The sequence below is a fragment of the Herpailurus yagouaroundi genome, unplaced genomic scaffold (genome assembly GCF_014898765.1).
Source record: "Herpailurus yagouaroundi ecotype Mexico unplaced genomic scaffold, PumYag 180, whole genome shotgun sequence".
Lineage (NCBI taxonomy): Eukaryota > Metazoa > Chordata > Mammalia > Carnivora > Felidae > Herpailurus > Herpailurus yagouaroundi.
In genome coordinates, this window is record NW_024412411.1 from 18,008,977 (window position 1) to 18,035,252 (window position 26,276).

General features: G+C 36.8%; 1 protein-coding gene across 5 annotated transcripts in view; it reads right to left on the reverse strand.

The window, feature by feature from the left end:
* NOX4 (NADPH oxidase 4) overlaps positions 1–26,276 on the reverse strand; it is a 170,991-nt gene that overhangs the window by 123,331 nt on the left and 21,384 nt on the right. For 3 of the 5 annotated variants that reach the window (XM_040489587.1, XM_040489586.1, XM_040489589.1), the window contains 6 exons: positions 24,491–24,601; positions 22,567–22,651; positions 18,912–19,009; positions 14,784–14,811; positions 7,498–7,570; positions 2,857–2,937 (listed from right to left, as the gene is read on the reverse strand). In XM_040489587.1, the coding sequence (XP_040345521.1) occupies positions 2,857–2,937; positions 7,498–7,570; positions 14,784–14,811; positions 18,912–19,009; positions 22,567–22,651; positions 24,491–24,601 (476 nt within the window). The remainder of the gene's footprint in view (positions 1–2,856; positions 2,938–7,497; positions 7,571–14,783; positions 14,812–18,911; positions 19,010–22,566; positions 22,652–24,490; positions 24,602–26,276) is intronic. The other 2 variants (XM_040489588.1, XM_040489590.1) reach the window with 1 other exon arrangement.

Below are 26,276 nucleotides of genomic sequence, written 5' to 3' on the forward strand. Positions count from 1 at the left end.
CTTGAAGAGATCTGGGCCGCTACCAAGAAACTGGTTCCTATGGAGCATGAGTCTTACCCAAAGCAAGGTAGTCTATGCCTTGGAATTACTTATTAATTATTATTTATTAATCTCAAAACTGAGCTACTACATGGGAGGTAAGGGAGAGGAGGTGGGAGAACCAGAGAGACCATCACAGAACGACCTGACATTATCCTATTGACTTTCTATATTTCTATCCTGTATCATTTACTCAATCAAGTGAACCTGATGCCAAACAATGGCCTATTGTGTCATATTAGTATGAGTCTCAAGACAAAACCATAGTCCACTCTAGTGATCATGCAGACACATGCATACACAAAAATGTATTATTTCCTTCCTCTAACCAAACAGATTATTTTAAGCACTATACCTTTGAGTACACTGCTTGGGTTGACACACATTTTCAGAATAATTGGTGTATATTCTTTGTAACAAGCTTAGGATACTTTCTTTTTCCCTTTGTGATCTTCTGATATTGACAGATCCTTCTCTCAGATCATTATAAACCAATGTAGGCTTTCTCTGCAACTACTACTGTGGGTAGGCCTTTTTACTTTGTTGTTATTTTGGTTTTTGTTTTTTTGTTTGTTTTTTTTTTAACATTTATTTATTTTTGAGACAGAGACAGACATAGCATGAACGGGGGAGGGTCAGAGAGAGAGAGGGAGACACAGAATCTGAAACAGGCTCCAGGCTCTGAGCTGTCAGCACAGAGCCTGATGCGTGACTCGAACTCACAGACAGCAAGATCACGACCTGAGCCTAAGTCGGATGCTTAACCAACTGAGCCATCCAGGCGTCCCTGTTTTTTTGTTTTTTTAATTTTTAATTTTTAATTTTATTTATTTATATTAAGTTTTGTACCTTAATTCCAGTATAGTTAACATACAGTGTTATATTAGTTTCTTGTGTCCAATATAGTGATTCAACAACTCTATACATTAGTCATTGCTCATCATAATAAGTATACTCTTTAAGCCCTTTCACCTATCTCAGCCATCCCCCCACTCACCTCCCTCTGGTAACCATCAGTTTGTTCCCCAGAGTTAAGAGTCTGTTGCTTGGTTTGTGCTTCTCTCCTTTTTTTGTCCCTTTACTCGTTTGTATTGTTTCTTAAATTCCACATGAGTGAAATCATATGGTATTTGTCCTTCTCTGACCGACTGATTTCACTTAGCATTATACTCTCTAAGCGCATCCATATTGTTGCCAATGGCAAGATTTCATTCTTTTTATGGCTGAATAATATTTCATTGTGTGTATATACTACATCTTCTTTATCCATTCATCAATTTATGGACATGGGCTGTTTCCATCATTTAGCTATTGTAAATAATGCTGCTAGTGACATGTGTATCCCTTTGAATTAGCGTTTTTGTATTCTTTGGGTAAATACCCAATAGTGTCATCACTAGATCATAGGGTAGTTCTATAGTCCTATTTTTTTTTAATTTTTTTAATGTTTATTTATTTTTGAGACAGAGACAGAGCATGAGCTGGGGAGGGGCAGAGAGATAGGGAGACACAGAACCTGAAGCAGGCTCCAGGCTCTGAGCTGTCAGCACAAAGGCTAACATGGGGCTTGAACCCATGAACCATGAAAGAGTGACCGAGCCAACGTCAGATGCTTAACCTACTGAGACACCCAGGTGCCCTACAGTTCTATTTTTAACTTTAGAGTAACCCCCATAATGTTCCCACAGTGGCTGCACCACTTTGCATTCCCACCAACAATACAAGGGGAGAGTTCTATTTCTCTACATTCTTGCCAACACTTGTTGCTGCTTGTGTGTTTGATTTTAGCCATTCTGACAGGTGTGAGGTGATATCTCAGTGTGGTTTTGATTTGCATTTCCCTGATGATTAGTGATGCTGAGCATGTTTCCATGTGTCTGCTGGCTATCTGGATATCTTCTTTGGAAAAGAGTCTGTTTTTCAATAGGATTATTTGGTTTTTTGGTGCTGAGTTGTGTAAGTTCTTTATATATTTTGTATACTAACCCTTTATCAGATATGTCATTTGCAAATATCATTTCCCATTCAGTAGGTTGTCTTTTAATTTTGTTTTTTCCTTTGCTGTGCAGAAGCTTTTTATTTTGATGTAGTCCTAATAGTTTATTTTTTGCTTTTATTTCCCTTGCCTCAGAAGACATATCTAGAAAAATATTGCTACAGGCTGCTAGGCTTTTTTAAACTAAAACCTGGTAACTCTATTGTTACAAATTCCACAGCAGCAAGACATTAGGAATTCCTAAACTTTTAGGAAACATTAAAATACCTTCCTGAAGTTCTTTATTTCTTACTAACTTTCTCTTAGAGGTTATCACGATATAACTACATGGACTTTAAAAACTGCAACATTGTAAAAGAAGTAACTGTCTTTCAATTTTAATATACTTTTATACTAGATTCATTAAAATATGCTATGATAGGGATGCCTGGGTTGCTCAGTCAGTTAAGTGCCCAACTCTTGGTTTCAGCTCCTGTCAGGATTTCACATTTTGTGAGATCGAGCTTGTGCTGGGCTCTGGGCTGACACCATGGAGCCTGCTTGGGATTCTCTCTCCCTCTCTCTCTGCCCCGTCCCTCCTGCTCATGACTTATGTGTGTAAGTTCTCTCTCTCTCTCTCTCTCTCAAAAAAATAAAACTTTAAAAAATATATATGCTATGATAAAAACAGAACTATTTCTTCATTCTTGACACTACCCTCAATTCCATATAACCAAATAATTTTACCACTTTCTATAAAAATTTCTCTAGATTTATCTATCATTACTCTATTTTTAGGTATACATGATTTTAAAAATATTTTAAATATTTTTTAAACTTACCCTGAAACATGCAACATCAGCAGCATGTAGAAGACAAAGAAGAGATTATGAGTATACCAGAAGATGTCATAATTAGAAACTCTGAAAAAACAAATAACTTAATTTCAATGCCACTTTACATTCCATCATTTCAAACATATGTCAAAATTGAAGAAAGTTAAAATAGGAGTTCATCTGAGATTTATCTATTAAGACAAAAGTATTAATATATCATGCAGAGAGAACTGACAAAATTATAACTAACACTTCATAATTTTGAAGATTCTTTGTATTTCAAATAAAGATACGTGGAAAGAATTAAAATGAAATGTTTAAAGTAATTATGAGTTTGAGGAGTAGGTAATAGGCTGATAATATGTACTTTCACTGTCCTTTTGATCAATATTCTCAATTTTCAGATGATACCTAAAACAAATAATCCTCCTATCCTAATACATGGTGTGAGAGTAGTCCAAAGGAAAGTAAAATTGGGAGAAACTAAATAGATGCTCATTAAAGTTTTATATTCTTTTCCTGAACAGCCTACATGTTAAAAAAAAAAAAAAAAAAAAAAAAAACACCTTGGTGTTACTGCCCTGAGGGAAACAAAGAGCCTCAAAAGAAGTGGTATGGTGAGCACAATTTATGGAACTTTTGAGAAAAGTAAGAAGACTAACACATTTTATTTCATATGTCTGGGTAGATATTCAAATATTAGAATCTTGGAGGTGGAAGGCAGATATTAGTAAAAGCTTCTTAGAGGATTCTGATACAACCCCTAGAACTTTCAGAACCCCTGAGATAAGCAATATCCAACTGCTTTGACATTTACTTCATCTACAGCTTTTGTTATTATAAGCAAGATCATTCATATCCTTGGATCATACGCCTTTTTGCACATAGCTGATTCTTTTTGAACCTAAATTCCTAGAAGTGGAATTACTACATTGAAGGACACTCATTTTGTTTTTTCATACACACTGGCAATTGCTCTCTGAAAATGTTTATCAATTATAAACCCAACTGTACAGTAGGAGAGCCTGTTTCCACAAACCCCGACTCCACTTTATACATTTTCATTATTTTATGTAAGTGGAATTGGATATGATTTCCTTTCTGTGTTACTCACCTTAAATTCTTCTGTGATTTATCTATTCATGATAATTATCCATTTCTACAGTATATTTTTCTTAATTGTTGTGTGTAAACTGTTTAAATTTTAAGTATGTTCCATATAATTTAAGCATGTTCCATAAGACTGTAAGAATTTATTATTGGGCAAAGTTTCTTTTAAATTTTAATGGCATAATTTTTTTACAGTTACCTCTAATTTATCTCAAATTTCATTCACTTAAGCCTTACTTTCTTCATAAGTTTGTAATGGCATCTTTATTATTTAGCAGCTTTTTATATATATCAAAGTCTCCTACAGGGCTTTCTATCAACTCTATCATTAGGTTCAATTCCTTGGTAATTTTTGCAATTAAGTCCTATTCTGTTTGAAGTTACTGAAGCTTAATTGTGGTAATGTTTGGTAAGCCACATTCCCTTTTACTTCTCTCTGGAACACGTACTTGTATATTCCCTCAGGTGAACTTTAGAACTGTTTTTGCTGAATTCAAAAAACAAAATAATCTATCTTTGATTTTGATGGGAATTGCAACAAGCCTACAAAATGACTGAGGAAGAACTCCATTTTTGCAGTATGCAATCTTTATTAAAATATCTACTTATTTCCCTCAATGCAGTTCTGTTTTTCTATATAGATTTTAACTAGTTTCTTATTAAGTTTATTTCTAGATATTCCATGTTTTTGTTACTCAGTTTTATTCCATTTCAAACTGATAATAGCTATTATATAAAAGCTATTTTTAATATTTTTTTTGTATTCATTTACCTATTACAATTCTTGTCTTTGGTATAACACTAATGTTTTTTTTTTTCCCCATAATTCTCTTGGATTGTCTGGCAGAACAATTACATATACCTTTCTGGAAATAATGATGATTTATTGTTGCATTCTTTCTACCAATTCTAAATGTTTCATTTCTTATCATATATAATAATGGTAGAATTAAAAATATCACTTTTGGCATAATTTTCTTAGGAATGTATCTCATGTTTCTTTTATGAGTTTAGTTCTGGCTTTTCTATTTTTTTAATTCTATAAAGGAAATGAATTCCTAGTTTACTTATTTTAATTCATAACTAGGGCTAAGATTTAATAACCACCATTTAAAAATCTATTGAGATAAAAATGTTTGTATTCCTGTCACCTGCTATTAAAATATTTACTTATTTTAATAGGCTGACCCATACTGAACCATTGGTGGATTACTAGACTACATTCAACTGTTAGAAATCAAACATTAGGGGCGCCTGGGTGGCTCAGTAGGTTGAGCGTCCGACTTCGGCTCAGGTCATGATCTTGCAGTCCGTGAGCTCGAGCCCCGCGTCGGGCCCTGTGCTGACAGCTCGGAGCCTGGAGCCTGCTTCTGATTCTGTGTCTCCCTCTCTCTCTGCCCCTCCCCTGCTCATGCTCTGTCTCTCTCACTCTCAAAAATGAATAAATGTTTAAAAAATTTTTTTTTTTTAAAAAGAGATCAAACATTAGAAGAAAAAAAGAAATCAAACATTGGAGCCATTTATTCTCTTAATTTCTCTAATGCTTTATTTCCTCACTGGTAAAGAGAAGAGGAAGAAGAAGATTATCTCTGTGATCCATTTAAGAATTCCATGATTCTCACAATAAAGCTTGGAGAAAAGCAGAGTTGGTTTTAGTCTCTTTTAAAGACATGAAAAAATGAAGACTGATGAACATTCACTGAATTATTATGAGTACAAATATAATGGCTCAGTTGAAAATAGAAGCTGATCTTTATACTCCATTTTATAAAACTATCTCTCAATTAAGGATTTTTAATCGATGTAGAACATTCATAGATCTTCGATCTTGCAAATAAGTATGTCAGATGCCCTCATCTTCCTTTAAGAGCACTGAAAACTGAAAAATGTATGTTCTTTAATATGCCTTACCTAACTAAAATAAAATTTCTCCCCACAAAATTGGGACTCTTAAGCACTAATGTTAGAGATTTGATTTGCCTTTCTGTAAGGTGAGTTTTAATTCTTATGAGAAGTCTTAAAAGTGTGCTTACTGTTTTGCCAAGCCATTCTACATCCAGATAGTTTTCCTCAGGACGTAAGTGCAAAAGTATGCAAAGACATATGGATGGGGGTGTTTGCTTCAGAACTGAAATACTATAAAAAATGGAAACAACTTAAAATATCCAACAATAGGGGAATTGGGGAAGTTATGTATATAGGATGATATGCTGTTCTAACAGTAAAGAGGATGACAGACAGATATTTATTAATGTACAAAAATGTTCCTAACATATTTAAATAAAAAGCAGATTTAAAATAACATCTATAACATGATTCTGTATTAGTGACATACATAGACATATGAAGAGAGAGATCAGTAGTGTGAAAGGGGGAAAAAGAGAGTGATGGTGGAGGTAGGAGGTGAGGACTGAGTGAGTAAAGGCAAGAAAGATTAAGCCTATAAACATCAAACCAGAAAGTTTACAGTGCTAAACTCTGGTGAGTTTACTTGCGACATTTTGGGGTGTGTGAATGTGTGCAGAGATGTTCTCAGAAGTGCAAAGATAGAATCATTTTAATATTCTATTAGGTAATTATTTTCAAAATGTGTATGAATGTTTTTCCATTAAATTTCCCATCTCAAGTACATTAATTGGGGATTTTTGTATACTATGTATTATTTCTTCTTTTTGCTTTCTGAACCAAAAAGGTGGACCTAGAAACACAAGATGCTGTAAAATATTATGACATACAGAATGTATCTATCAGAAAGAACATGTGAAAGTGTTCATGAAAATGTATGCCTGCAATTGCTCAAAATCTCGTAACCAGAAGAATAAATATGCATACAGATATTTTTTATTATTTTAGCAGATGTCAACTAACCATGTTCCCAAAGCTTCATTTAAAATACTACAATAGGGGCGCCTGGGTGGCGCAGTCGGTTAAGCGTCCGACTTCAGCCAGGTCACAATCTCGCGGTCCGTGAGTTCGAGCTCCGCGTCAGGCTCTGGGCTGATGGCTCAGAGCCTGGAGCCTGTTTCCGGTTCTGTGTCTCCCTCTCTCTCTGCCCTTCCCCCGTTCATGCTCTGTCTCTCTCTGTCCCAAAAATAAATAAACGTTGAAAAAAAATAAATAAATAAATAAAATACTACAATAAACTGCAACAGAAAATGAGTTATAAAATAATTATGTTATATTCCTTTGCATACATGTTGATTTCAATCTCATGTCTTGTAGAGATACACTATCCTTCAGAAGGATGACCCTGAAGAACTCAAATTTCCTCAGTCATCAAAAAGTCTCCACATGTTTCCTTACCAACACAGAACATTTGACTAAACAAAGAGATTTTTCAAAAGCAGGAAATGATATATGGAAATGTCTCTACTTCACTCTTAGTTTTCCAGAATAGTCCATTAACCAAAATACTGGCTGCACTTGCTAAGCATTCCAGTTAATCAACACTTTTTCTGCATACGAAAACGAAGATAATCTGAGGAAAACTTAAATACTTGGGCCAGTAAACATTGATATAATGGGTCTGACACTCACCGTATTGCGTATGTAGAAGCTGTAATCATCAGGAAGAGCACCAGCACCATGCAGACCCCTGTCAGGCCAGGAACTATAAAAAAGGTATATAAGTACATTTAACTTAAACCATACTGAGAAAAAAAGTACAAAAAATTATTACCTTAAAATCCAAAGGGCTATGGTGCTCTGTGGGAAGCCCAATTCAAATCACATATCTCTTTGTATGTTCCTTCTCAAAAAAAGCCCTTTTAAAATTAGCACAGATTCAAGGTACTTAAAGCGATCTTTTCTACCTTTAAAAGAAGAGTCCACCTTAGGATTTTCACATATCCCACATATCCCACTCAAAGCAATCTTTTCTACCTTTAAAAGAAGAGTCCACCTTAGTATTTTCACATATCCCACTGGATGTGTACATACTTCTGCGGGGACATGCTATCCCAAATGCACACAAGATATCAAATGTCAATAATGAAAACAACAGAGAAAAAGTAAACATGTTTAATGGGGAGGCAAGGACGAGCAGGAGGGAAAGACTTCTAAAGGCACAAAAAAATTTTAAAGGGTGAGTGTTAAGATCTATTCCTTATATTGATAGTGATGATGGTTTTGTAAACATACCAAGTGTTAAAACTTATGAAACATGAGTGTGTATTAAAGAGATGCAATTAATTGTATCCTAATTCTACATGAATAAAGCTGTTTTAAAGGAGGAAAAAATATGCAATGGGACTGAGTTGATATTCAACACCTTTTACCGTTTTGTTTTTTCCACCACAGTATGAAAACTCCCTGACTCCCTCAGCCCTCCTTTTATGGAACTAATAGCTCCTCTAGTCTCAATTCAAATAATTTCTTTTGGGCTTCACTATCCGGAGTAATTTTAAAGAAAAAATAAACAAAACCTAAAGCTGTCTAAAAACCACAACTTCAACTGTAGAACAAAAAATGGTAGAGTTCAAGAAAAAAGAATTACAGTGCTGCTGTTTTAAGAACATTTGCAGGCCTATCACCTTAGTATGGAAAAACAGGCTGTTAATCAGCGTTTCTGATATAATAATCATTTTTTAACAAAGAAAAAAATGTGCAATGCTTTGCAAACTTAATACTGATGTGATAGATGGCTAAATCCAATGTTAGTCGGTACAGCATATCCAAAATGAATAGTTGATATGCTGGATCAAAAACAACCAAAATCACAATAGTTGCATTTCGATTTATCTTATTAATACCAAATAAAATATCCTGTCTATAAGCTACTGTTATTTGCTCTTATAATCATACAAGCAACAGTAAGCCCTAAATAACCTGAGAGATTCCATCTTAAATCTTTATGGAAAGCTTTGGAAACAATTGTGTCTCCAAAAGTATAGGCATTCCCCAACTTCTCTCCTTGCCAGGGAACCACCTAGAACATAGAAGGGCCATCATGAACTGTAAGCCTCTAGCAGAAGCAGACAAGCTGGGAACAATACAGGAGCAATACAGGTGTGCATCATTAGGATTCCAACAGTTTGGAATCACTGGAAAATGCTAGAAATCTCAGTACAGTAGAAACAAGTTTCTACTTATAAAGGGCCACATGAGAAATTAAGGAGCTAGTTTTTGTATGCTTAACACTTGAACACTCTCTCCTCCTTGGTCTTCCCAATATACAGATTTGGAAGCCTAACAATACTTGCCTTTCCTGATATGCCTAATCCAAATCATCTCTTCTCTATACTTCTTTTCCAGGGCCCTCCCTCCCCTTCCTCTTTGCCATTGCTCCAGGTGAATACTAACTTCCTAGGGGTAAGAGAAGAACAAGACAACTATATACAACTAGTTCACACTTAAGGACTAGCAGTACAGAAAAATGGTATTTACAAAAAACAGCATGCCTACAAAATGGCCCAGCCTTTCCACCCCCAAGTATTTCCCCCAAAGAATCTTAAATACACATCTACACAAAGACTTGTTCAAAAATAGCCACTTTATTTTTTTAACAGTTAAGGCCTATAAACAATTGAAATCTCCATCAACAGATGAATGGGTAAATAATTGTGGTATTATCTCTACCTGAAACACTAATCAGCAATTTAAAAAAACCACCATGTGCTATATGCAACAACATACATGAATCACAAAATTTTTAGACTGAGTGAAAACAGCCAGACATTCTTCCACTTAAAAAATCCCAAGAGTACAAACTCTGTGATTCTTTTTACATAATATTCTATAAAATCCAAACCATTCTCCAGTGATAGAAAGCAGATCAGTCTCAGGATGCATTATAAAAGCACAGAAAGCTTTGTGGAATGATAAATATATTTGTTATCTTGATTTTGGTCTTGGCTTCACAAGTGTATGTATATGTCAAAAATCAATCAAATAGCATAATTTACATATGCATTATCTACTGGGCTCCAATTATAAGTCAATAAATTTGAAAAAGAAAAAAAAAGAGGAGGTCTTTCTCTCTGGCTTCAAGTAATTAAAAAAAAAAAAAAAAACGTATTTGACCAAATGAATAAATAAATGATAGAATCCCAGATGGCTCCTTGATGTAAAATTTGTGGTTGCGGAGGCCTTTCCAATAATTTTCTTGGGACTTTATTAAGGTCTACTGTGTCTGCATACAAGGCTTCCCATGTGGTTCTAAATATGCCAGGATTAGCTATGGAATGTCTACAAATCACTTCATCAGGACACCTGAAAAAACTGAGTATGTTTAGTATAGAGGCATAATTTCCAAAGTATATTATTTGAACAGTAATTCTTTGAGATATTAATTTCTATTTCTCAAAAGTATAATAATAATTCCTTACAGAGTCACAGAACACATTAGTATATTAAAGTCTTGGGGCGCCTGGGTGGCGCAGTCGGTTAAGCGTCCGACTTCAGCCAGGTCAGGATCTTGCGGTCCGTGAGTTCGAGCCCCGCGTCAGGCTCTGGGCTGATGGCTCAGAGCCTGGAGCCTGTTTCCGATTCTGTGTCTCCCTCTCTCTCTGCCCCTCCCCTGTTCATGCTCTGTCTCTCTCTGTCCCAAAAATAAATAAACGTTGAAAAAATAAAGTCTCTGGGAAGTACTAGCACTAAGAAACCAGAAACAGATCTTTCCTCAAACATATAACCAGTGAACACCTTTTAGAACAGAACACGGAAAACATACTGGAAAGATTCAGAGGAGGTGAAATAGTTGACATCAGTCACTTGAAGATGAAGTAGACACCTTGGCCGATGGGATGCACATCCTGGGATTAATGCTCCCATTACTGTCCCTTAGGCCAAACTCCAATCTCACCGGAGGAGAATCAATTCAACACTTTTTAATGTTCTTTCAGATTTATGAAGTTATCTTTTTTATCTAAAGGATTCATGTTTCCTTTCTATCTCCCAGAAATATAAAAAGATCAGACTTTGTAATTTATAAAGTAATAGGCCAGCTCAATGAAGAAGAAAAAGTTACTTATAATTAACAATGAAAAGGAAAAATTATGATAATTACAATGGTCAAAAAAAGGGGAGTACCTTAAGAAGTTACAATTTCTGACACTGGAATTAAACAAAGGTTAGCTAACTGATTATCTAGATGTTGTAAAGATCTATGTAACAAGTAGTAGAGTTACACAAATGGCTTTTATCTTCAGTGTATTTTTTTCTAGGTATCTGTAATGTACTATTAGGTGATAGAAAAAATGAATCCTGCTCTAAAAGAAATTCTAGTCCAGTATGGGAGACAAGATAAGCAGACAAATGCAACAAAGGGCATTAAGTGCTGAAAGAGAGCTAAGCATTGAGTGTTTTTAGGGTACATCAAGGGGCACCCTAACCTAGCTTTCGATGACAGCTCATCTAAGACCCAATATATTAGTTTCTATTACTACACACATTCCAAAAGTCAGGAAGCACAGGCTGGAAATTATGGAGCTAGTCAAAGCTTACTGGGCCATCTTACCTGCCAGAAAGTACATTATGAACTCTCTGAATCCTTCAAATTATAAAGCAAAACCTACACTTGTTTCCTTAGGAAATGACATGCTTGTATGTTTATTCTTATTACTTTTTATCTATGCATATTAGATTTCATTAATTAGTTGCCTTTAAAAGGATGCAGTATACTCCCAAGTCTAGAAGAAACTGACAGAACGTTTTCATCCACATCCAGATGTGGTCAGAAATATACCATCTTGTACTCATTATCCTGTTTTTTTCCAACATAACTGGAAACAAATTCTATTTGTTTTTTAAGGCTTTTCTAATTGAAACTGGATAGTATGCATTTTATTCTCATCAAACAAGGTACTACCAAATTTGGAAATGACATCCTAAATATTTTGAAATCCATGTTTGAATAATACAATCTTTTAAACTTGTTTTATTTTATAAATTCTTAATGTTTTTAACATTTCTTACTGAGTGATCTAACTACCATATTTCATGTCACTTGAACTGCCACAGACTTTATTTTCTACAAAACCATCTTAATTTCTCAGTTGTAGATAACATCGAAAAATATTTAAAGACAGAGAGAAGACTCTATGTAACATTAAACAACCTAAAATCTGGGGCGCCTGGGTGGCGCAGTCGGTTAAGCGTCCGACTTCAGCCAGGTCACGATCTCGCGGTCCGCGAGTTCGAGCCCTGCGTCGGGCTCTGGCCTGATGGCTCAGAGCCTGGAGCCTGTTTCCGATTCTGTGTCTCCCTCTCTCTCTGCCCCTCCCCTGTTCATGCTCTGTCTCTCTCTGTCCCAAAAATAAATAAACGTTGAAAAAAAAAAATTAAACAACCTAAAATCTAAGAAATATATTAACCAATAAAAGGTAGACTTTATCACTAGAACACCTAAAAACATGCATGCATTCCTCCATCAGAAACTTGATTTTGGGGGCACTAGGGTGGCTCAGTCAGTTGGGTGTCCAACTTTAGCTCAGGTCATGATCTTGCGGTCTGTGAGTTCGAGCCCCTCATCAGGCTCTGTGCTGACAGCTCAGAGCCTGGAGTCTGCTTCGGATTCTGTGTCTCCCTCTCTCTCTCTGTCCTTCCCCTGCTTACACTCTGTCTCTCTCTCTCAGAAATAAATAAACATTAAAAATTTTTAAAAAAAAGAAACTTGATTTTTCCTCAGCACTGTACCTAACAACATTCGTAGCTATGAAACGGTATTTTAATCATAGACTTACTAGTAATACAAAGCTAGACTAAGTCTATTTGTAGAAAACCATCCCTTCTCCCATTGCCATCCTTTGATTCTGCTTTGTTCTCTCACCTACTACTCAGTAGGGTCAATCAGATGCTCTAGAAGCTCCAGACTCATACATATGGCTTCTGGGCTGTGTTCCAAGCTGACAACCTGAGAACCTGGCACCTTCTGGCCAGCACCGAATTTCTTTCATGAAATGGTGTAGACTGGGACACTAAAAGGATAGTGATATACTGGTTTGTTTTTCAAATTGTTTGTAGTGACAGAAATTCCACAAAACAATACAACACAAAAAAATGTACCTGAGGCTCTGCATGCCCTAGGGGAAGCCCTGCCTTACACTGGAAAAGCTCACATTCAGGTGGAAAAGACCATGCATGTACGGGAAATAAAGTATTCTCCAGCATAGTATTTTACTATGTGTCTTTAGGAACCCATGCCAAAGAAGAGAGCAGCTCTGCCTCCAAGGAGGAATTTGTGCATGATGGGGTGTGTCAGCTGAGGCTGGAGGCTGAGCAGAAGCTGAGCAGGTTAAAAAAAAGAGACAGAGAGAGAGAATAGGGTAAGAGAGTAGACAAAAGTTAGGTGTTGCGAGAAGGGAATTACAACAGTATGATGAGATGTTCAGTAAGGGTGAAACAGAAGCTCCTGAGATACCTGGGAAGGTTAACAACATTCATGGTCAGGTCACACTACAGAGAGAGGTTCTCTAGAATGGAATCTGGAAATTCATATTTTTAAGTATCATCTCTACTTAGTCCAACATCACTCATGAAACTTCTGGGAAAAAACATGGGATGGTGGGGTTTCATGCTAGATGGAGAGATCACCTGCTTATATATAAGTATTCATTACACTAAGACTCTGAATGTAATATCTTGGTCATATAAGACATCTTTTTATATGTCTGTAAACTAAACTTTCCCAAACATTTTAAATGTCTCCATGTTTCACCCATACTTTGTGCTGTACAAAATAATATTAAAACAAAGTTCTTGGATATTTCTGTAAAATTAATTCATATGAACCAAAAAATACATTGACTCACACATAAGGTTTTGTTTTTCTGCTTTTTCTGCCTCTTATTTCTCATCCAATTCTTAAGGCTTAAATGAAAAACATATTTTCAATGAGCAAAGTTGTAAACAAAACTAAATTGTGTTCCTACAGAGAAAACTGTGGAATACTTTGCATACACAGACAGAAAAAAATATATATTTTATAAATCAAAATATACCATTGTGTCCTCACTTGTGACAAGGAAGGGGAAAAAACATCTGAATTATTATTATTTTCATCATAATATTGATTGAAAAGAAAAACAATGCATTTGACAGAGCCATGCACCTCAGTCTCCGATGCAATTTTGATCCTTAATAGGGTGTTTGTGATAGCCAAGCCTTTATGATAGACCGTCTCAACTACCTAATTGTCCTTACCACTGAAATATGTGCTAAAAATCCCCCAAATGCAGTTTTCTCCTTTCATCATGTAAAGTTGAGAAAGAGAAGAATTTTAGTAAGAATTATACTAACAACAGGACAAAATTTTGAGATGCTTAAATGCGCTTTAACAAATTAATAGTCTAGACTGAGCTTTCATGGACAGCATGCTTGGAAAGGAAAAGTAAATGACAAATGAAAAAGGAGTCCCATTGCAAGAAAACTAATGGATTTTAATGACTGTTTCTCCCCTTTTTACATAGGTTATAAAGAGACAAAATATCCTACTAAATTACTGAGTTATAAGAGCCATATTGATATTCAGAATGCTTGATGTTTCTTTCCAGTACCTTGAGGGCAAGAGACTATTCTATGTGTACCATCTCCAACAGGACTATCACAGCCGTGGGCACAAAGCCTATGGCATCACATTGTTGTTATTGGAAGAACATATGGAAGGCAAATGCATTTACTTATTTTTACTCTTAGTTCATCTGAACCCCACTGTTTGCCTTTTCCCCTGCTTTCGTTGCAACTTACGCTTAAACTCCTAACATTGGTTCTGATTGCAAATTTTCCATGTTATATCTTAACATATATTTAATTGCTATGTAGTTTGATGATGCTTATTTTCAAAGATTTCCCTGAATCTGCAGAAAGAGCAATGAATAACAACTTACCAGTTGTGAAGAGAAGTTTTCTAGGATCCTGAGAAAAAGGGAAAAAAATTGACTGAAAAATAGAACATTGATAATGTAAAATTCTACAAGGAATCTGCTGGGTATCAGATCCATTAGGCATTTCAGATGCATTCTCCCAATGGAAATGAGAAATTCAATTAAGTTTCATAATGTTTTCATGACACTAGAGGAGATCGTAACAAGTGCAAAATCACACAGAGAAGACTATCCTTCTGAGAAAGAAAGAGCACGGGATGAAGACTCAGAAAGTGTAGACTTTCAACTTCATGGCTAATTACAAATTAGTAGCAGTGGCCTGAAGCCCACACTATGACCATTTGGAGACTCAATATCTTTGGCTATAATGTGGAAACATTCATACATACTTTGTCCACCATAATTGTCAAATTGCACCTTTAATATGTCAAGACAGTGAAAATCAAAAGTAATAAAATATATAGGGAGGGCTGTACACTGTAAATTCAGTGCAAAGAATACTAATGGAATACTTACAGTATTTCAAATACTGTGAAAAGTAGTGACGATATTCAAATAAAGAGGATGGGTTCCTGTTACTCAGAAATATAAAAATTAATCTTGTTAGTGTAATCTTTCCTTTAAACTACATCTCTTGTGGTGTAATGGACCTTAGGCAACTCCCTTTGTATCTTCTGAGATCAATCCCCAGTAGATTTGTGGATTTGTTTTTCATCCTAATGGTGCTTAGTATTGCACAACTTTTGAAATTCTTTCCTATGCCTCCATTGAAGCTGGAGTCGGCCCAACCTATATACAAAGTGGGAAGCCATTTATATGAAATAATTGCAGAAGCCTTTAATAAGGGCCACTTGCCCAGCAAGAGCATAACTTCATCCTGCCGGGGCCAGATGACTTCTATCTCTGACATTAGGAACATAGCTAAAGGGTAACCTAGAGTAACCTAATATATAAACAGCTAATGAAAATACAAGACCAGCTGAACAAAGAGGTAACACCAGAAATCTGAACCAATAGCTGTGGGAACTCAGAGGATGGAACAATTACTACTGCCAGGGAATGAGGATGGAATGTGAGAGAGCAGGAGACAGTTTCACACATGACAAGATGAGGCAGATTCGGGTAGGCCATCAAGAGTCTGCCACCCAGTAGCCTGAGGGTGGGTCACTAGAAATCTGGAGAAGACAGACAGAGACCACAAAGCATGTACAAAGTTGCTTGTCACAAATCCTTCTTTCTCAAAGACAATTCACAGAAGACTCTGTTTATGCGTGCAGTGTGTGTGTGCATGTGTGTGTGCGCGTGTGTGTGTGTGTGCGTGTGTGCGTGTGCTTGTGTTTTCATCTTCATCTAGCACATTGATACCTACAAGTTGCTCAAAAATAAAGAAGAGAGGGAGAAAAAAGAGAAAGAAGGAAGGAAGGAAACAAAGAAAGAAATATAGGGGCGCCTGGGTGGCGCAGTCGGTTAAGCGTCCGACTTCAGCCAGGTCACGATCTCGCGGTCCGTGAGTTCGAGCCCCGCGTCAGGCTCTGGGCTGATGGCTCAGAGCCTGGAGCCTGTTTCCGATTCTGTGTCTCCCTCTCTCTCTGCCCCTCCCCCGTTCATGCTCTGTCTCTCTCTGTCCCAAAAATAAATAAAACGTTGAAGAAAAAAAAAAAAGAAAGAAATATAAATTAAAACAATGAGTTACCATTTTTCATCCATCAGACTGGCAGAAATTAAAGAAAAACAAAAAACAAGGCAGGTGTAGCTATAAGCATTCTGACAAACTTGGTAGAAGTATGTCCACTGGTGAAGCCTTTTTGGAAGGCAATTTGGCAATGTCCATCAAAATTAAAAATGTGCAGGGCGCAAAAATTAAATATGTGGGTGGCTCAGTCGGTTAAGCAGCCAACGCTTGATCTCTGCTTAGGTCATGATCTTGCTGTTTGCAACTTTTAAGCCCTGCATCCAGCTCCTCGCTTACAGCACAGAGCCTGCTTGGGATTCTGCCCCTCCCCTGCTCTCTCTTGCTCTCTCTCTCTCTCAAAATAAAAATAAACTTTAAAAAAATTAAAAAAAAAAAACCTAAAAATGTGAACACCTTTGAAACAAATTTCTACTTCTAGGGATCTGTCTAGTGGAAGCATATAAAAAAATCAATTTATTGGAGAGTGGTTCATAACAAAGACTCAAAAACAACCTAAACATCTGTGAATAAGGAAAAGTCTAAAATAAACTGTCACACATTAGTACGAAGAGAATGATAGATCTATACTCTTTGATACAGCAAGCTACTGCACATGTAATTATGGAAATAAGAAAATTGTTGATGAGTATGTTTCATAAAATACCACTCAAAGTATCTTATAAGAGAACAGAAAGTAATTAACTGTGGCTACTTTTGGAGAAAAGGGTTTCATTTTTTAAACTTCATTTTCTTGAGAGTTTTAAAATATTTTCTTTTGAGCATGTAAGCTGCATAAAGTTAAATAAAGTTAATAACTACAGACCCTAATATGACTAAAAATATTAAAATATTAAGCAAAAGCATATGACATTTAAATGATAGAACCTTTAGGGGCACTTGGGTGGCTCAGTTGGCTAAGCGCCTGACTCTTGATCTCAGCTCAGATCATGATCTCACGGTTTCGTAAGATCAAGCCCCACATGGGACTCTGCACTGACAGCGTGCAGAGCCTGCTTCAGCTTCTCTCTCTCCCTCATTCTCTGCCCCTCCCCTGCTCTCTCTCTCTCTTTCTCTCTCTCTGTGTCCATCTCAAAAATAAACATTTAAAAAAAAATGATAGAACCATTATAGTTATTAAAGACTTAAGATTACCAAAACAAAAGAGAGAAGCAAAGAAGGAAAGATAAAGACTGGAGTCGCTTCGGTCCTGGCGACGTCCTTGGCATGGCAGGAGGTCTCTGTGTGGCAAAGGCAGGAAACCAGGAAATCCGTGGGCTATGGGCAGAGGAGGATACAGGAATAGGAGTAGGTAGCAGGAGATGGAAAAAGTGGTGGCTCCATTCTGAAATCATTACACGTGAACAGCTTCCACTGGCATGCAATGAAGCTGGATTTGTCAGTGGTTCTTAATGCTGGGTGCTCAGTGCAATTATCAATGCTTGACCCCAGTGCACACCAGTTAAACCATTTTGACTTTTTTAAGAATACTAGTGTCTGGTCAAAGAACTTAGCAAAGGCTGCTTGCTATTTTGGTTTTGTGACTTGTTTCTTTGTTTGTTGTTGGTGTTCCCTTTGTTTTGTTTTGAAAAAGAGATCAAGCACATAACCATAGCAGTATTCGTCTAGATAACTCAAGTGATATGTGGAAGAGAAAATGGAGCTAGGGAAGAGAGGGAACAATCCTACAAAGTCACTACCAGACTTAGCAGAACAGGGTGGGGGTGTGATCAAATTCAATGCCCAATAGTTTGATTTTGATGCAGGCTTGCCATGAAGCAAAGGAAGACTGAGGAAAAGTCAGGATGAAAGTACTGAGCAATAGAGAGCTAACCAGGGTTATACATGTGTTCATCAGGCTCTGGCCCACCACCCCGCACATACAATTTCACTTCATGCGTGGCTTCACATGGAGAAAAGCAGCCCTAAATAATAATGCCCGCACCAGAATTCAGCTCCAGGTCACCTATTTCAAGGATTAAAACAAAACCGAGTAACCACTAGAACTCAATAATATTTTTTTAAGTCAAATAAACTGATTACTCAGGATCCTCAAATAGTCAACCTGGGTCTCTGCCCTTTCTTGTACAAGTTCGTAAAAAAAAAAAAAAAAAAAAAAAAAAAAAAGAACTTTTGCCCGGTAAAGACACCGCTGGCCGTCTCCGCCGGATAGGAACCAGACAACGCTGTTGGGAGGCAGAAGGCAGGCCTGAGTGGCAGCCGTCGGAACACGGCAAAATATAAAAAGTAGACACTCTCCACCTCCCACTTGCAGCAGGAGAGACTGTGAAATAGTAATTACCTATATTTTCTACTGAAAAGGAACAAAACTCAACTTGACAACTGCATTTTAAAAGCACTCAAAGGGAGCAGCAAGGTACAAATTTTCCGTGAAAATCACAGACCTTCATCAGTCACCTCACCACAAGTGAAAGGAAAATGAGAAGAGGGAGACCACCCACCTCATCTCGGTATCTTGCAGCATTCAGTTCCACGAAATCTTCACTGTAGTTCACTGAGAAATTGAGGGCGTTCACCAGATGGGCAGCCACGTGCACACCTACGGAATCACATGAGGCCCAAATCAGTGGGGCTTTTCTATACGCTCCACAAAGAGGGCTCATTTCCTCTCCCTCAGTAAACACAGGGTCAAACTTTGACAGCTGATCTGAGCAATAAAATATTAAATTGAAAGGGGAAATTTTAAAGACACAAAAATCTTGATTACTGACAGTTTAGTATTAGAAATCATGTAAAGAAACTGAATTTTCAAAAGCTAGAATAAAATAACCCTAGCAAGTGAGGGTTAGGAAACTCATACATACACACTTACACACGTAAATGTATGAGGATATGAGCGTGCATTTACTTATTTAACAGCTCCTGGATATTTGAGTTGTTCTACATTTTTCATCTCTCCTCTAGCTCTAAATCTGTTGCATATATCTTGTGATTTTCCACTGCCACTCAACCTAAAATATAGACCACCTGGAAGGCTTTTAACTAGTCAAAATTTCTCACAACCCATAAATTCAAATCATAGCATCCTAAACCCAACAGCAAAAGTGTTGGCAATCACTTCGTTGGTATTAAAAACTCGGGAAAGTAATAATTACCATTTAACAATCTATCTACAGTGGCACAGTAGACAGAGAGCTCAACTGACTCAGAGCTCTTGCAAAAGATGCACGTGTTAGGAAGTTACTACAGAGTTGAAGACAAATTCATTTTGGCATGGCCAGGGAAAAGGAAAATTATCTTGAAGAGGCTGGAAAGGAAGCAGAAAACAAACTTGTGCATTGAATGATACCACATTCCCCCTTCCCAATCTTTTCTTGTAGGTGAAATAAGGGAGGTGAAAGAACAACAGATAATAGTTGGAAATCCAGTTTTCTTGGCCACACTGTTTACCTACCGATGCCTCAGATTAGTTCTCTGTAAAATGATAATGACAGAAATAGGAGATGTAATGAGATAAGTAACCTGAAACTGGTTTGTGAACAATTACAGTCTATACAAATTTTCTGTTTCAACAGAAAACATGGTATGGAAACTGGAAAACTCTATGGTCCCCTCCAACCTAGCATATGAGATGTAGATATGCCAAAAGTTCTAAAGTACTCAGAAAGCACACAGAAGAGAAAGACTAGAATGCTAAATAAAAAGTTAGCTAACTGATTGATAAGCTCTTGCCAGAATCAAAAAGTGAAAAGGTCCCATAAAAAGCAGACAGGAAGTTAGAAGTGGGTTAACTAACAAGCAAGTACAGAGTTAAGGAAATTTTTAAAAGGGTGCCCAGGTGAGACTCAACTATGGCATAGGCATAAAGCGTAATTTAAGCAAAATTGTGTGTCCTATAGCTTTATCATGTCTGAAATATATAAGCTTTAAAAAAATCCCTTCATTTTAAATTAAAGGTTTATATGTTAACTACATACATAGATTATGGGTCATTCTTTCTGAATTCTCCTGAAAAAAAAGCCCTAGGTAACAGCTGTATGAGATATACCCTTAAGGGATACATTCACCTTCTTTAAAGATCTTTTAGGTCAAAAGCATTCAGGGCTTCTAATTTTAGGGAGCAGGGAGAAAGCCAGGCCAGACATTTTGAATAGATTTTCCCATTTAATTCTCACAGCAAAACAATTAGGTGGGTAGAAGCATCCCTATTCTACAGATAAGAAAACTAAGGTTTGGGGGCGCCTGGGTGGCGCAGTCGGTTAAGCGTCCGACTTCAGCCAGGTCACGATCTCGCGGTCCGTGAGTTCGAGCCCCGCGTCAGGCTCTGGGCTGATGGCTCAGAGCCTGGAGCCTGTTTCCGATTCTGTGTCTCCCTCTCTCTCTGCCCCTCCCCCGTTCATGCTCTGTCTCTCTCTGTCCCAAAAATAAATAAACGTTGAAAAAAAATTAAAAAAAAAAAAAGAAAACTAAGGTTTGGGGCACATGAGTGGCACAGTCGGTTAAGTTGTGTCCAACTCCTGATTTCCACTAAAATCATGATCTCACAGTTTGTGGGATCACAGCATGGGGCTCCATACTGTCATCTTGGGATTCTCTGTCTCCTTCTCCCTCTGCCCCTCCCCCACCTGCACACACGTGTGCATTCTCTCTCTCCCTCTCTCAAAATAAGTAAGTAAACATTAAAAAAAGAAGAAGGAAAAAAAAAAAAACTAAGGTTAAAAGAGGCAACGTAGCTAAGGTCAGACAACTAGTGAGTGGCAGAAAGCAAACCCTCTGGAATGTTTATTCACGGCAAGACTCTACCCGGTCTCAGTCTGGTTGTTCGCCAGCTGAACCAGAATATTTGGACACAGCTACAGTTTAGAACAAATCAAGTTACAAATATGTCAACATTCCCTGATGCTCCTCCTTTTCTGACCTTTCACTCTCTGTGTCCTAATCCAGCCCTAACCCTTACCACACCCTTGGTCCTCATCTCATCCTGGATTCTTACTCCATACCCAGACTTTTGGGCTGGATGGATTCCTGATCCCACCCATGAGCGTCTCCCTGTCTCTCGCCTCCAGAGGTGGAAACCACCAATACAAGGATGTCCAGGGATAAAACGGTGCAGATGCCTGTTTCGACAATACTTGGCAACTTTTTAAAAGCTGAAAGCTTAATGATCTCTTGATAATAACTGCATCAAAACACGTCTGATTCAAAATAGCCATACATACATAACCAGACCAATGTCCCTGGTATCAAAACAGCTATGTCCTATCAAATAATGGCCAGACAGAAATGTCAGTTGCTACGCCACTGAGATAATTAACTCCTGAGATTATAAACCATAACTAATTCTATCCTAAAAACTTCATATGGGTGATCTCATTTTAGTCTTAAAACCATGAGGCAGGTGCTATTGTGAATCCATTTTATGATTAAAACAACAACAAATCAAAGATCAGAGAGCTTATGTCACACAGTAAGGCAGGAGGGCATTGGGGATAGAGCATACACAATTCATCTCCAGAGTCCATGTAGTTAATAAATATGTTTATTATTTTCTGTTCTAAAAATTTGAAAAGTATCATATAAATGCTCAAGATAAAAATTTATTTTAAAAGGACTCTTAAAAACCAAAAGATTCTCACTTGATACTTTAACTTGGAATTGAACAGGATACATTTCCACAAGCTTTTTGACATTTACTCTTCAACCCAAGTATTAATATCAAAGAAACATTTATCAAATATAATTGAATGGACTCACATTGTATGAAGGTACAGTTCACATTCTAATTTGTATGCATTTAAACTCCTATCATATCTTCACTTTTAAACTTTAAAAACTTTTACTCTATTTCTTTTCATCTTTCTGAATGAAATTATTTACTTTTGGAAAACAATTATTAGCAGCTTGAGGGCCAACTTTCATACATTATAATGTGAAACACACACACACACACACACACATATATATTTAATGTATAAGATATGTTCATTTTCTGTAACACCATTAGGCAATTATCTTTAAATACACAGTAAAGAAAAATTAAGGTATATAGTAAGAAAACCACAAGTTGGACAGCAAATAATTTATGGAACAATAAAAATACCATTCATAAAATGTGTTCTTCTAACACAATATGTTAATATCTTTTGGTTTTCTCACCTGAAAAAATGCAGATAGTAACACCACAGGTTATATGGAATGTTCTGCTTTTATCCAACAGTCTTCTGGTTCTCCTGCTTGGAACCTAAATAAAATTTGGCATGGTGAAAATCATGCAGCAAATAAGATACCTGTAGAGTTTTTCATTAAAGCATTGTTTATGATGTCAAAGTTTTGGAAATACAGCAGAAACCTAGGAAGTAAAAGCTGGTGAGATGAATTATGATATATCTAATCAGTGGAACACCCGAACATTACAGAGAATGTAAGAAGGCTTATTACTGATGTGGAAGGATGTGTGAGACAACAGCTAGGTAAAGCAATTATAACATGTAAACTATACTATAATCCCATATTGTTTAAAGTCAATGGCAGTATATGCCAATCTGAAGGCATTTACCCCAAACTGTAATCAGTAATATTAGGAGAAACCTTCCCTGATCATGATTTCTGTAATGTTTGAGTTGTACAATATATATTATTTCCTTTTGTAGTCAAGAAAATAAGATTATTTTTAAATGAAGCAATTTCATCTATGGTTTTAAATGTCTTCATAATCTTATAAAAAATAAAATGTCAAGCATCTTTGAGTACCTAGTTAAACATCAGGGGACAGTTCTTAAGACTTATTAAATACTGAGAGACTTAGGTGGGCGCGTTTCATTTCCTGCTGTTTATCTTCTCTTTCTTCTCACCAAGCCAATAGCCATCCATAGGCATCAAAACCTAGCATTTTACAATGGCAGGCAACCTACAGAAAGAGTTATTTCCACAAATTACTGTATTAAAAGTAAAGAGTTTCTAAATATAATTACATGAAAAGGTTGAGAAGTTTTACTGCAGTAAATCCGCTTATATAAACTTCACAGAACATCAAAGTGACCTCATATTAACAACTTCTTTTAAAGTATCAGTATTGATCCAGCAATGCCTTACTATCTCAATGAAGAAACCACACACACACACACACACACACACACACACACACACACCACACACCAGGATAACCGAAGACAAAAAATAATTTCAACTGAGTTTCAATTTCCAAAACGTTTTTCTGTTTTCTTACAACCTTCATTTTACAACACTAAATATCACACACGACATCACATCTTAATCAAGACATCTTCTCCAATCCTACTACATAGCTTAAAACATGTCTGTGTTTGAAAAGGAGGTAAATCACCACCAACACCAGCAGTCACCCTATATATTGCCCAAAGTCCACAGGGCTCTCGCTTGCTCACCTGCACTTAACTAAATGAAAACACAAGGTCTCAATGAGGCATAGTATTCTGGAAAAAGCTCAGAACTGGGACTGATCTTAGCTCTGCCATTTCACTAGTCTCATGATGTTGGTCCAGTTACTTAACGTCTCTATGCCTCAGGTTCTTCATCAGCAATCCCTGCAGAATCACTGTGAGGACTCCTAGCTACATATGTGGAATGCTTCACACAGTGCCTGATACCACTGTTAATAACCATTTCTTTTTTTTTATTATTTTTTTAACATTTATTTATTTTTGAGAGGGAGAGACAGAGCATGAGCAGGGAAGGGGCAGAGACAGAGAGGGAGCCGCAGAATCTGAAATAGGTTTCAGGCTCTGAGCTGTCAGTACAGAGCCTGACGCAGGGCTAGAACTCAGGAATGGTGAGATCATGACCTAGGCCAAAATCGGACGCTTAACCGACTGAGCCACCCAGGTGCTCCTATTAATAACCATTTCTACCCATCCACTGCCCTTATCTAGCGTTGTAGAGTAGCTCACAGATCATCCTGACAGATGATGAGGTCTTTACTCTCATCTAGTAAATGACAACCAATGAGAGAAATCAGTCTAGTAGAAAATCAGACCATGAAAACTAAGTGCTACTAACATGCCACTGTTACACTTGATTTCTGACTAGGATTATTCGTGCTTACCTTCTGGGATCCTCGAAGGTAGGCCAGGAGTGTCCGGCACATGGGTAGAAGGATAAGGCTGCAGTTGAGGTTAAGAACAGATGCGGAGGCTCTGCTTAGACACAATCCTAGCTGAACAAATAAGGCAAGGGTCAAAACACGGCCAAGGCAAAAACAGACTACAAACTTACTACAGGCCTCACCCTGTTCCTCCTTCAAGGATCATGGCAAAAACGCCAACTCCTTCAAGAATCTTGAACAACTCACCTCTCACCAGAAACCCCTAAAAGAAACTGGTCTCTTTCTCCTCTATACTGCCATGAAACTTAGTCTCCCCTCTTTCTACTAGTGTTAGAATCACCCAAGTACATTTTTCTAGTGTGAAGTCAATTTCTTATTCCGCCCCCACTATACTGTTCTGGGTATTAAGAACCCTAGAGAGCCCCAGTATTTTATGCACCTCCACACTGGTGTAGTTGAATCCTTTTTTTATGGATAAGGTACCAAAAAATTCAAAGCTCTGACTACACAACCCCCTTCCAAACCACTGCCTTTCAGCTCTTCACCTTACTGACTCTACCCATCCTTTTGGTTTCACCTTAAGAACTACACCTCTAGAGTTCTTCAGTGACCCAAAGCTAGGAGGGATCCAGATCAGCTGTGTCCCATACGAAGATTATCAAAACCACATTGTGAAATCTTTTTTTTTTTTTTCCAAAGAATCGGAACCCTTGGTATCCAGGCAATACTTCATGGCAACTATCTTGCTAGATTGTCATCTGCTCTTGTCTGGTACTTATCTACATTCTTCATATAAATAATGTAGCACATGAAAGCAAGAGATGGGGTCAAATCTGTACTCTCCTCCTAAAATAAACATAAAAGTATTTGTTTTAAGGATATTGACTGAGAAATGTGCGTAAGTCAGATGCTTTTCTTATCTTAAAATTCTTCATGCTCGTGAGATTTCCAACTTAACTCTTGGCAAATAGCATCTCCGTTACAAAATGTTTATTGTTAGCACATGAAATATTGTTCCGGAAGGGGAGAGAGGGTAATAAGTCATGTCAGGAAAACAATAATTTTCACTGACTTATATAAAAAGTAATTAATATTTCCAGTTAGGCTATTTTTACACCATGAGTTAGAACACCTTAGAGATATATTGCAATGAATATACCATTAAGTAGACAAATAGAAATAATCCCCTCCAGACTATCTAAAAAAAAAAAAAAAAAAAAAAAGTTTAACATGCTTTTCTCAATCAGCAAAATTATTACCATTTCAGAGTGATGGGTTTTTGTTATTTAGGCCTCCAGAGAAATAGAATAATTGTTATCTCTTTTGATCTGGCATCTGCACACGATAAGAAAATTTTAGCTCAAGGGATTTTAGATGATAATTTTATCTGCAATCTTAATGTACCAGGACAATAATTCACTTAAATTTTTTCAGCTAAAATCTATCATATAAGTGTAGAACTTAAAAGATACAAATAAATTATTCAATTTTCCTTTGTGGTTCAATGATTTAAAGAAAATTCTTATATTCCTCATTTTCTAACTGCTTACTGCATGTCTGGAACTGTTTTATTGTTGTGCTTACATTAAATCACGTAGTAATTTAATTCAAAGTGGCTTTATCCTAAGTGTCCCCTTAGGATAGACGGGAGTTTATCTTTGGCATTCCACCTCTTCCTTACAATGCTGTAAAATCTAACCGGAAATTTTATCAAGGACTCATTTCTACCTACATGTTTGTTCCTGAATATCCTTAGTTCTCTAAATTAAGATGAAAACTTCTTTTT